Source organism: Halichoeres trimaculatus, unplaced genomic scaffold (assembly GCF_033239565.1).
Source record: "Halichoeres trimaculatus isolate MK-OKI-2021-1 unplaced genomic scaffold, fHalTri1.1 fHalTri1_scaffold_11, whole genome shotgun sequence".
Lineage (NCBI taxonomy): Eukaryota > Metazoa > Chordata > Actinopteri > Labriformes > Labridae > Halichoeres > Halichoeres trimaculatus.
In genome coordinates this window covers 14585632-14597640 of record NW_027437189.1, presented here as the reverse complement: position 1 = coordinate 14597640, position 12009 = coordinate 14585632, and the positions used below count along the sequence as shown (strand labels likewise).

Here is a 12009-nt window from a genome sequence, read left to right as displayed (position 1 = left end):
GAAAACTACAAAGCTCAAAACAATAAGCATTCAACCCATCACATGTTTGTGATACATGATCAAATATCAAGGAATATTAATGACAAAAGTTTAGTGTATCCATACACATTATGAAACTCACTTAAGGAGGACATTTCCTGCTTAACCACAAAATTACAAACAAACAAACAAACAAAAAAATAAAAACAATCACACTACAATGACAGACTTCAGTGATCCTTTTTGGCAAAATCCACATCCCTCTCTGAAACTATGTCAGTCACAGACTTTTTGGCTCTTGCACACAAAACATTTTGCAGTACTTCAGAAAGTTTCAAGTAACAAACAGTAAAGTTGCATCTTGTTCACTGCAACACTAAAAACAGACACTGAAGTTGCATATGAGAAATGAAGAGCTTTATGCTGAGACTGCATACAGGACACATCTTATAAAACACTTGATCTTCTTTTATGGAAACGTGACAATAAATATGTACATCCCTGAAATAAACAGTGAAATCAAACTATATGGAAAAGTATGATGACATTCTGTGTGCTAATGATTTCATGGGCATAGTGCTGGGGTTTCTATTTCTCACACTGTCATCAGTCTGTTCGGCTCATTCCACATGTCACAGTTTCCCGCACAAACATCAAATAATTCATTATTCTAAGAGAATATAGAATTTCTCAATTAGTCTCATGGCTTACAAATTTCAGTACAGTCATATCCCACAAAACATCAATACTTAAAGTTAATTATTGTTTGATCATGAGCAGAAAGCTGCAGCTACATACACACTACTATAACTTTGTTTTAAAAGAGAGATGCCCTTTAGCAGGTTGGTCTGATGAGTTATGTTCATATATTCACATCCAAACCATATATACATCACGATTAGTCAACAGTGGTCACAGCTCAAACAAAGTCCCTCCCCCTTCACAGCCCTGCAGTAACCACATAGTGGAATTATTTGACATCAACTACAAATCATCTTTACAATCAAAGGCATGGACAGACAAGGTCAAACATGAAGTGTGTTTAAAACTCATAGTCCTTCTCAGCCATGTCGATAGCCCAGGCAAACTTCTCCCTCTGGGTTTTGTTGTAGATCTTCTCAATGGGAACGCCCCATTTCTTACACCTGACAGGGAGGAGAGGGACAGAGAGCGAGAGGGACACAAAAAATTACTTTGTTAAGGTTTGAGACATGACTGATCAAAAAAAAAAAAAAAAAAAAAGCTCAGTTGAAGGAAGTGTCCTGGTCATTGACTGTGTAAATCATGGTAAGGTTTTAGTGACTCCACCAATTAGCTTGTGAATAAGTTATGAAAGCCAATGATGGCAGTTGCCAGATTAAAATTTCTGACTCCAACTAACTTGAATGTTCTCCTGAGGTAGAAACTTTGTAGAAAGCTACAACATCCCACCTATCAAATTAGGCACACTCCATATTTTGCCTAAATATGTACACACTTAGCCTCAATATAATCCAAACAGAAGGGTTTTAATGGACTAAATCCCAAAGAGTTTTTGTATGTAAATTGATAATCTTTTAAGAACAAAATTGTTTCTCTACAAGGCCATAAACATGTTATACTCTGCTGCAAAAATAAGTATTATAGTACAAACTCTGGCATATACTTCTGCATCAAATCGACTGCATAGCCTATGGCACAGGTCTGCCCTTTTCTGACCCAAAAACCAACACATCGTAGATGTTCACTTTCAAAATGTAACTGTGTCAAAAAGACGCACACCACAAGCTGTGTGATTGGTCCACTGGGTGGCATTGTGTTTTTTGTATTTACTGCATTTCCCTAAATGCCTCACATAGACTGTCCATTTCATATTCTCCGATGTCTCCACTCTATCTTTGACTGAAGTATTTGCGCATTTATTACTTCAATTTTACGCAATGATCTCAAAATTGCTGTAAAAAGCAAGCAGAAAATGTAGCCAGACAGGAGACAGGCAATCCGACAATCACAAAGACCACACTGCCCTCATGTGTTTTGGAGGAATACTACAGGGGAACGTGGACACGCTAACGGTTAAGTATTTATTATCCCCACAACTGACGCTAAAGTAAATATTGCCCACAACCGCCCCACAAGGGCAAGGGTTCAATGCAGAAGTTTAAACCAGGCTTAGTGGGGGCTTCAAGGGTTTTGGAGCCAGCCTCAAGTGGACACTCAAGGAACTGCAGTTTTTTATTTTTTATTTTGATTTAATTTAATTTTATTGAATTTTATTTTTTAGGATATTTAGACACAATGGATTTTAGAATAGACTGATCCATGTCAAAAACATGCCATTTTCATTTAAATTTGAAAACTTCTCACTGCACAATTGGCACATTTTTTAGACAAAGCATGTTACAAACTCTCTCCAGAGTTGAGAGTAGTGAGAAACAACATATCTGGCCTAAGTCAACAATTAATAGGTCCTGTGAGGATCTTTCAGGTTGTATTGATTTCAGTGGTCCTGTTGATGGGGCATAATGAGTCACCTTCATAACAAAAAAATCACATCAAAGTTTTCTCTTAAAATTAGACAACACCTCAGAGCATTGACCTGATGTAACGCAATATTTTTATCTGTTAGATTTACTCATACACGTATACCAACAGTGGGAAGCAGGTTCCCATGCACCACCCTGCAAGCGGGGACCCCGTCTCTTGCGCCTTACAATCAGGCCAAACACAGTACATTCCTGTATCCATTGTGCTTAAGGAGGAGGCTCTCCATAAATAGCTGTGGGGCATGGGTTAGGGAGGGCGGACCGCTGTCCCCCCGTCTCTGTGGTCTGGCCTGCCATTCAGCCACAGACAGCTTCTCATTGACTTCACACATGGAGGAAGGAGAGCTGTTTGGGGACGCTCCCTTGCTTTCAGAAACAAACCCCATTGTTCCTCATGCTCACACGCTTTTCTTCCTCTTATTTTCCTTCTGCAGCCGTTAGCTTTTCGCTTGTGCTGCTCCTTTTCCTACTATGCAAGAGCATTTCCTGCCTTTCTGTCACCAAGGTAGATGCACACCCACTCACAGAAAGACAGGCCTATGAAAGAGTAGGAGGTATGCTCATTTAAATGTAATGTTTTTTGTTTGGAAATTGTGGCACCAATGGTCAAATATTAGTGAGCTTATTTTGATAGAAACATTGACTGTGTGGAGTAATAAATACCATGCAACAGAGATGCGCGGATCAAGGTAGTTAAGCTTAGAAGTGCCCAAAGCGATCTGCTTGTTCTCCTCTCTGTCTGTGGCCTGCACCTGGAGCTTCATAAGCTGCTCCTCTATCCTCTGGACAGCCTTACGCTTCATCTCCACAGTCCTGAGAGACAAGACAGGCAGAGAGAAGAATACAACTTAAAAAACAGAGACAGAAAAAGCCTGTAAAAATAAAACTTTTGCCTTTCATCCCTCTTGAGAGTAGGAGTTAAAAGTAAACAAGATAAAACTGTGACATACTCTTTCACTGGCTCTTACTTTTTGCTCTTGTCATCATGGGAGGCCTTATGATCAGCCTTTGCAGCCTTCAGCTGCTTCCTGGCAGATGACAGTTGATTCTGTTTCTCGTCGATCTGAAAACACAATGCTGAGGGAAGTCATTTAAAAAAAACATAAAACAACTTTCCTACACACAAAAAACAGCGTCACTCAAGGGTGAAAAACAAAAACAGCAGAAAGGCTGGACACAGGTTTACCTTGGTCTGAAGGTTCTGCATGGACTTCTCAAATGTTTTGGGAGGAGCTCTCTGGTGATTGCAGAGGATTGCTACTGCACGGTTGGCTCGGTTGTAAGACAGGATTTTGGCAGGGATGCTGTCATCAGCTGCATCACAAATCCATCATAAAGTGTAAGAGGTGGTTCAAAAACATGAGGTTTACTCTTAGTTATGTTAGTAAATTATATCCAAGGTTTGATACTGTTTATCTGTTAAGTGAACTCATTAGGTTTGTTCTGACAGCTATACCCTATTAGCTTACAGCTAACACACATTAGTCTCTGTTTTTGTGAATACCCCAGAGCAGGATTCCTTTAAGTGGGATGTCTATTTCAGTAGTTATCCCTGCTAGGTGGGCTTTATTGTAACATGCATAATGTTAAATATCTTTCACAAGCAACACAGAGCATGGAAGCTTTATTATGTGTCAACTTTAGAATGCATTGATTCAACTTTACAGAGATCTTTCAGGGCATCTTATTTACTAACAAAACAGAACACAAAGCAGATGGTACTCACAATTTATTCGAAAAACACTTAACTGTGTCCTTTCAGTCATGCATTTATTGAACTGATTTTACTTTAGGTGTGATTATTTGAGAAGTGTCTTGTCTTAGGTTTTGCTGATGTTTTTTTTTTCAAATAAAGTCGTTACCTTTTTGTGCAATCTTTAACATCTGAAGATCTAACCTACATTATAAATCACTGATTTGACTTCAGTTAATCAAATGAAACCTCTGGGAGAAGATGGCAAAAGTGGTTCAGATTTTCCTGGACCATTTTAAAGTAGACCAGCTATGTATTTTTTTCAATAAGTGAGCCATACAAGAGTTTGGGGTAAGACAGGTGGTGGGTAAATGAAAGCAGCATCTTACATCTAACTATTTTATGCCATTAACCCAAACTATGGTTTAAGCGGTTGCATTAAAAGTAATTCAACTGCATTTTAACTAAATGTCTGAATGTTATCTTTTTTATTCATTCATTATTTGTGCATGTACAAGATATATATATATATATATATATATATATATATATATATATATATATATATATATATATATATATATATATATATATATATATATAAAGAGAGAGAGAGAGAGAGAGAGAGAGAGAGAGAGAGACAGACAGACAGACAGACAGACAGACAGACAGAGAGAGAGAGAGAGAGAGAGAAAGAGACACTGTATACTTGTATATATCTTCACTTTACTGTTTGTTTGTTTTTGTCTTTATGTATTTTTACATTCGCTTTTAATAAAATCCAGTGTTTCTGTGACTCAGGGTTACATGAGTGTCATTCAAGTGTGCACAATGTAACTGGCCAAAGCTGCCATTACTCACAGCAGGAAAGTTCCTTGAGTTGTTGCTGCAGAGTGATGGAGGCGTTATAGGTACGAAACACCTTTGCTGTCAGGCCATCCATCAGCTCCTGTAAGTGCTTGTTCAAAATAGAAGTCTGCAACCGATGCAGTGGGAAAAAAAGTGGAAATGGATACAGTTAGTTAGAGGAAGGGAAAGAAAAGAGAGAGCAACAAATATGCAGCTGAAGAATTCTATTAGCCTTGTAGTGAGATCTTTAGTATTTCTTACATTCAGTCTGTCAAAGAGGTCATCTTCAGGCTGCTTGTTCTCCATAAACAGCTGCAGGTTTTTGAAGACCTGATAAAAAAAACAGCAAATATTTAAGGTTTAATCCCTCACATTTTATGCTTCAGGCTTGCAATGTTAAAGGGTGCACAGTCAAACTTCTACCACCTGGGGGTGCTAAACTATTTCTCCTGGTGGGTTATTATAGTTCAGTGCATCTTCCCTGTTCACTTCTATGTATATGTGAGCACACAAAGATTTCATTTCTAGGTTATGCTCACACAGATTGTGAAAAATTTAACTTAGAACAGAACACGAACAGCAGCTGTGTGCGTGTGTGTGTGAGAGAGAGAGAGAGAATGTAGTCGTTTATGTGTGTCTGCACTCTGGTAATAGCAGGAAACCGACAGCCCTCCAAAACAGAGCTGACAGAAAGCTTTTAGTGCATGATCACCTGTCTGTGCAAACATCCTCCTAACTGTAGCAGCTTTTTATCTCATAAACACTCAACTCACATGCATGCCAAACACACCCAGTTCTAGTCTTGTGAAAACATAAAAAATCACAGTTACGTTCTCAGAGGAATATTTTTCCTTCCTCTCTTCTTTCTCACCCTCTTCTCCACAGGAATCTTGTTGTAGTAGCGAATCGAGTCCTTCCCCAAGAAGTCAAACTCCACCACATACTCTTGGTCGTCCATCTTGGGGTACAGGTTGATGTGCTCCACCCGCAGTGAACAGCAGCCAACTGTGTCTGCTGTCTCCCCTTCCTCCTTTTCATTACCTGCTCTTAGTGCAAGCTATGCAGGGAAACAACACATGAAACATTCAAAATTATATTCCTCAAGAGCCTTTCACTGCAAAACTGAAATCTAAGAAAGTATTTAGGTCTTATATTTAGTAAAATTGTCACATTAGACTCAATATGAGCCACATTAGCCTGACAGATTGGAAAAAAATCTTATTTAGTATGTTACAAACCAAAAATGACACCTGAATTGCTTTAAAATAATCTGCCAGTGAAGTAGGAAAACACATCAACCCTTAAATTACAGTTTTAGCAGTTTCTTTTTGGATAGAATAATCAAATGTAGATTTTGCATTAAAATTTAGGTCGTCAACATCAGAATTTCATTTCTGATGTGCAAAGAAAAGCCCTTGCTTTTCTTGTGCTGTATCATGTCATCTTGATATTATTTTCTTTCTCCTTACCTTGTCGATGAAGTACAGTGCCACAGCTCTCTGCCTGATCCTCATCTCTTTGGATTTCCAGTCCTCTCTGTACTGGGTACGGATACGATCCACACACTTCTTTAACCTCCGAGCAGTTTCGTATTTCTGCCAGTCCTTCTCCCCCTGCACACAGACACACACGCACGCACACACACACACTTCTTAATGCTTAGTGCAAAATATGGGTCCTTTTTTCCTCTGTATTGAAATATTGACACCTATACATTGTTATAAATAGGCATTGAGTCAGGATTAAAGTGTGTGTCTGTGTGTATGCAGATACCTTGATCCTGGAGCTAGGATTCAACATGATGTACTTTATGGAGCCCTGGATGTTCTCAGTCCAAGATGCCAGCCAGGTGACCTTGTTGTCGTGGCGTACCTCTTTCCATTTAGTCCCTGGGGGAGGCTTCGGGTGCTTGGAGTCCCTGCAGAAAGAGGAGCACTCCATAAACGGATGCATAGTGTTGACCACTTTTCTTTAATGTACATTGCATTATGTAAAGGGTTTGGCATTTTTCAAACTGTGTTTCTACCAGTGAGTTAAGGCAAAGGCACTAATTTAATCTTCAGGAAATTGGGTCTTTTTCTCCTTAATACATCCAAAGGAGACTAACTTGCGCTGTCTATTTAGAAACTATTAGACGTAAATGCCCAGAGAAACATTGCTGCCTGAGACCACCTAATAGAAGAAGTATGTGGGGGTCGACATGTCCTCCCTGGGCTATGTTATTGTTTGCACATACAGCATGCTCGTACAGGAAGATTACCTTTAACACAGTGCTGCAGTGCTATGTGTGCAAGTATATGTGAGCAGTACATGACGTACAAATTATTTGTAGCACATCTTTTCCTCGGCTTATTTGATGAGAAGGCAACTAACTGCTTCCAAGATGCCTTCAGTAAACTTTCTCTCACAAAGGTAATATGATTTCTTTTTTTCATGGGAATGAGTGAATTCAGCACTGCAGTAAACAACTGGAAGGATAAAAAGGGAAAAAGAAGGATAAAAAACTGAGCAGAGACAAAAAGGGACAAGAGGGAAAATACATATGTTTGCATCAGTCCCTTTAAACAATGTCAAGTCCCAGAACAAGTAACATAACCTTGTGTAAAGTTGTTTTATAGCACCCCCTTCTGGAGAAAACATAACCTCAACACAGAACTTAAAAATAAATCACAGCATGACTCTAGTAAGGTTACCAACTTGCTACAGTTGATGATGATGTCCTCAGGTCTGATGCGTCGTTTTAGCATGCCCATCTTTGGATGATCCCCTCGACCACGAAACAGACCAGGGGGCTCGATGCGGAAGTTTCCGATCCTCTCTTTGTGGTTGTCCATGATGCAGAAACCATACTCCTGAAGGATTCTCTCATTCTCCTCTTTGATTTTCTACAAAGTAATCAAAATAACTAATAGCATTTTTCTGATGTTCTCAGGGTTGTAAAAGTACATGTGAAGGCAGGCATACCAGTTTCTCCTCCTTTGACATCTGTTTCCTTGCTTCTGATTGGGCTTTGAAGTACTCATTCATCTCACTGAAGTTACACTTGTTCAGGTCGGTGAGCTTTGACTTTTCTTCTGATGTCATTTCCTAGAATAAAGGAGCACATGTCAACCTTATATCCACTTTTTTACTTGAATACACAAATAATCTTTTCTTTACCATTTCTTATTTACTTGCCTTCCTCCAGTCTTTGTAGAAGTTCTTCCTGAAGATGTCTTTGGTGGTGTATTCGTGATCCAACATCTTGGCAAAAAATGTAGCTACTTCCTCAGCAGGAGCACTAAGTTTCATTGGCTTACCTACAAATACAGAGAAATTAAAATGTTGGATTCATTCAAGAGAGAAACTAAGAAAATCATTATTTCTAAGAACGGACTTACCATCGTAGTAAAATTTAACCTTGTCAGGTAAGGGCTCGTATGGAGGTGCAAACACTGGACCCTTGTGCTCAAGAAAGCGCCATTTAGAGCCATCTGTGGATCTTTCCTCCTCCCACCTGATCCATAAGCAAAATACAAACTTGTAAGAAAAAACAAGATATCTGCTGCTCAGTCAAGATTCATATCAGCTCACTACAGCAAACTGCTTTACTTTATACACTCACCACTTCCACTTCTCCTCTTCTTCTTTTTTGCCTTTCTTTCCCTCTGTCACCTTTTTATCTTTTGTCTTCTTTTTAGGCTTAATGTCCTGAAACACAAGAAGACAGCAGAATAAATGTAAAATGAAATGAAAATTTGAATTTCTCTAGGATGTTAAAAAAACAACAAACCTCTTCTTCCTCATCCTCCTCATACTCATGTTTCCTTTTCTTGGCCTTTTTGTCCTGTTCCGTCTTGACTTTTTTGGGCTTGTAATCAGAACTGTGAACAAACATATTGGTGATGTAACTGGATTGAATGTTTCCACACTGACAGCAAACATTCGTTAGATACCCACTTTTCCTCATAGTGCTCTCGTTTGTACGTCTTGTTGTGTTGGGGAGAGGGGTAGAAGCCATTGTCCTCCTCTGGCTCACTTTTGACCGTAGCAGGACTAGTCTCTCTAAATCGAACAGTGCAGACATTCAACTGTTTAATCAAAGTCGTTTTCACTGTTCACTGTTGAGTGAATACATCATGATTAGTTTCGTTCGTTCACATAAGTACAAACAACAAATAATGCTTTTTACCTTACATATCCATTTTCTTTCTCCTTTTTTGGCTTTTCTGCATGCGATGATTTAATCTGTGAAAACAATGAACGTATGTTAGCATGGCTCTGTCTACCTTGCTATCTTTGTCAACTTAAAAAAGTCTTCCATTAAAAGCTTTTGAAGCCAACCATAAAGACCAGACAGAGAACCGTTCAACAAACCTTCTCTTCTCTCTTCTTCTCCTTGTCCCTGTCTTTCTCTTTGAGTTTTTCCCTGTGCTTGTCAGAGCTGCCGTCGCTGTGCTTAAGCTTCTCTTTGTCTTTGTCTTTGTGTTTCTTCTCAGAGTGCTCCTTATGTTCGCTGGAACACAGAGGGCATGTGGGTCAGAGGTCAAGTCCAAGGGCTCAGTCGAAGCCCAGATGCAGTGACACAAAAGATAACCGTTTCATTACAAACAGTAACAGCAATGCAGATAACTGCTAGACTGAAAGAAAAAAACAAATATTTTACTTAAAGGTTTTAAATTTCCGATGCTCTGCAGACTTAATTTGAGAGGACTCTGTGTAGCGTTTGCTTTCTGATTCAACATGAAATTGTTCCTTAATTGTTCCACTGTTTCAAATAAAACAGAGATACTCATTTTCTTTTGTCATTTTTTTGTGATCTGCTGGGAAACAGTATTTCTGCTGAGTCACTATAGTCAATTTCAGTAATAACATCCAGATCTGCAGTCATAAGCAGGGGTTCATAAGGCTAAAATGATGCACTGTTATTAAAACAACAAATTAGGTTAAGATAACATCATGAGTTACAACCTACAGATTGTAGCCAGAGTACAGTAAGAATAAAGCTATAGATCAGAGGAAGCAGCAGATCTTACCTGTTGCTGTGCTTTAATTTCTCTCGCTCTTTGTCTTTCTTGTGGTCTTTGTGTTTGTGTTCCTTGTCTCTGTGCTTGTGTTTATGAGTATCTATGATACAAAAGTGAGATCAACTTGTCAAAAAGTATTAAGAATAAACTGAGAAAAGTATTTCATTTGCTACGTGTGACATCATTTGCATTTGGTCTACATTTTTTGGACATGGCTTTTGCATTAGTTTGTAGTACTGAAGCCCTGTTTACTCAAGATGCATTCACTGCAATTTTTCTTATCGCCGTTCCTTTACTAAATACTCATTTTTATCTCAGCAGGCTGGCACTTAAAATTCAATTTTAAATATGAGCCAAGTAGTTTTGCTTAAAAGGAAAATGGCCTTCATACTCTCAGAAGAGCTAGCCAAACGGTTTGACATTAATAATTTCACATCAGTCCTTATATTAAAATGTTTCCTGCTGGGTGACATCCCTCCTGAGGCAGACCTTACTTGGCTTGATCATCACCTCGTGGCGCCCTGTTGTCATGGCACTTTAATAACGGGTATTAACTGCTCATGAAACAGTAACCCACATCCCACTTATAACCCAAATACATCTCCACAGACTGCTTTGCTTTCTATTATACCAGGCCGGAATTAAGCCTCCAAAGAGAAAAGAAGAGCTCCCAACACTGAAGAGTACAGTGTTTCTCTGAAACTGAAACCTGTAATTTATCAGAAAAATATGACTGCTCAAAGAGTTTGCTTTTAATAATGTGGTACAACTTTTATCTTCTGAGGCAAAGTTTTAAACTCCAGCGTGTATTCACTAAAAGAAGTACAGATAAATGTCTCTGTAGCTCAGAGATGGAGGCAGAGGCAGCTCGTGGTGAGGTACGGGCGGGGAGAGGCGATAAGCTCCCAGTTCTCGCCTCCACATCACGGCAGACAGTTGGCTCTGTGATCGGCGCCCTGGCTGTTACACACAGAAAAAGAAAATGGCGCAGAGACTAAGTCCTCAGCCCCATTTCTGCCACTTTCAGCTCCAAATTTCATTACAAATGCACATTCGGATTACCAATCCAAAGCATGCAAAATAAACTCGATGCCAGGCCCTTTCAGACTACATCGGCAGATAGAAAAATAGAGCGCGGTAAATGTACATTTCAGACCCTCTTTTTGAACAATAGCCGCAAGAGTGGGGAGCAGAAGGGACTTAGTCTCTGGGACGCCATTTCTGTCCTTTAAAAACTAACAGTAGACAGACCATGACTCCGATTAGAAATTATTGTCAATATGAATAAAATCCCTCATCAGAGGACCTACCGCTTCCTTTAGATCCAGAATTGACCTGGAAATTGTGGAAAAATATGTTTTTAATATATGAATTTTGCAAATGCCGGTAGCTCGGTTATTCAAGTTTGAACTTGCATGTAAACGTTACATACATTTATTTCGTAAAATAGCCCAAAAACTTCTACAATTCTATAAGTTTTTACTGCAACTAAAAAAACAACAGTTCAACTTATTATACTGCCTAACGTCTCTTAACCTTTGTATTATAACATGGCGTTTAATAACAGGCAGTTGTGAGGTATTCGACGCAAACACATCAAATGCAGAAATGATTGGCCAGGAGATACCTGAGAGTCTCCATGTTCGTGGTCTCCGCTCATGGTAAGGAGTTTTTGTTTAGTAAAGCAGGTGAAGTTATTCGGGCAGACAGCTGTTTGAAGATGGGAGGCTCAGGGAACCCTCAGTGACAGACTGGAATGGAGTCCCGATGTTTCCTCACTGCGCATGCTCCAACCAAAGTGAGAGAATACTGTGGTGGTCCCTACCTGATCTAGCATCAAAATGTCATGTCTGTTGTCTAAGCCTTTGACATAAATGATCATTTAACTACACTTTTAATGTAGTGGATGAAGTCCAAACTGATTGCTTCACACTGTGCCACCTAAAGGACGTTGCTT

The 12009-nt window shown here is 39.2% G+C and overlaps 1 protein-coding gene across 1 annotated transcript; it reads right to left on the bottom strand.

Annotated features, from left to right (window-relative positions):
• Nucleotides 1-56: 56 nt before the first annotated feature.
• On the bottom strand, nt 57-11831 carry top1b (DNA topoisomerase Ib). The gene is made up of 21 exons (XM_074682360.1): nt 11680-11831; nt 11363-11387; nt 10062-10152; nt 9403-9541; nt 9218-9273; nt 8986-9090; nt 8819-8909; nt 8651-8736; nt 8427-8542; nt 8224-8345; nt 8011-8133; nt 7744-7931; nt 6820-6964; nt 6516-6659; nt 5918-6103; nt 5308-5376; nt 5059-5173; nt 3691-3818; nt 3473-3567; nt 3168-3317; nt 57-1124 (listed from the first exon to the last, which is right to left on the bottom strand). The coding sequence occupies exons 1-21, from the start codon at nt 11710-11712 to the stop codon at nt 1022-1024; spliced, it is 2310 nt and encodes a 769-aa protein (XP_074538461.1). The 5' UTR covers nt 11713-11831; the 3' UTR covers nt 57-1021.
• Between the last annotated feature and the right edge of the window lie 178 nt (nt 11832-12009).

What these genes read in the sequence shown, in the direction of transcription:
- top1b (XM_074682360.1), bottom strand. Translation starts at nt 11,712, where the DNA reads ATGAGCGGAGACCACGAACATGGAGACTCTCAG. An exon ending in ACGAACATGGAGACTCTCAG is followed by an intron (nt 11,388 to 11,679) that starts GTATCTCCTGGC and finishes CACAATTTCCAG; the next exon opens with GTCAATTCTGGATCTAAAGG. An exon ending in CATGATGACAAGAGCAAAAA is followed by an intron (nt 3,318 to 3,472) that starts GTAAGAGCCAGT and finishes CTTGTCTCTCAG; the next exon opens with GACTGTGGAGATGAAGCGTA.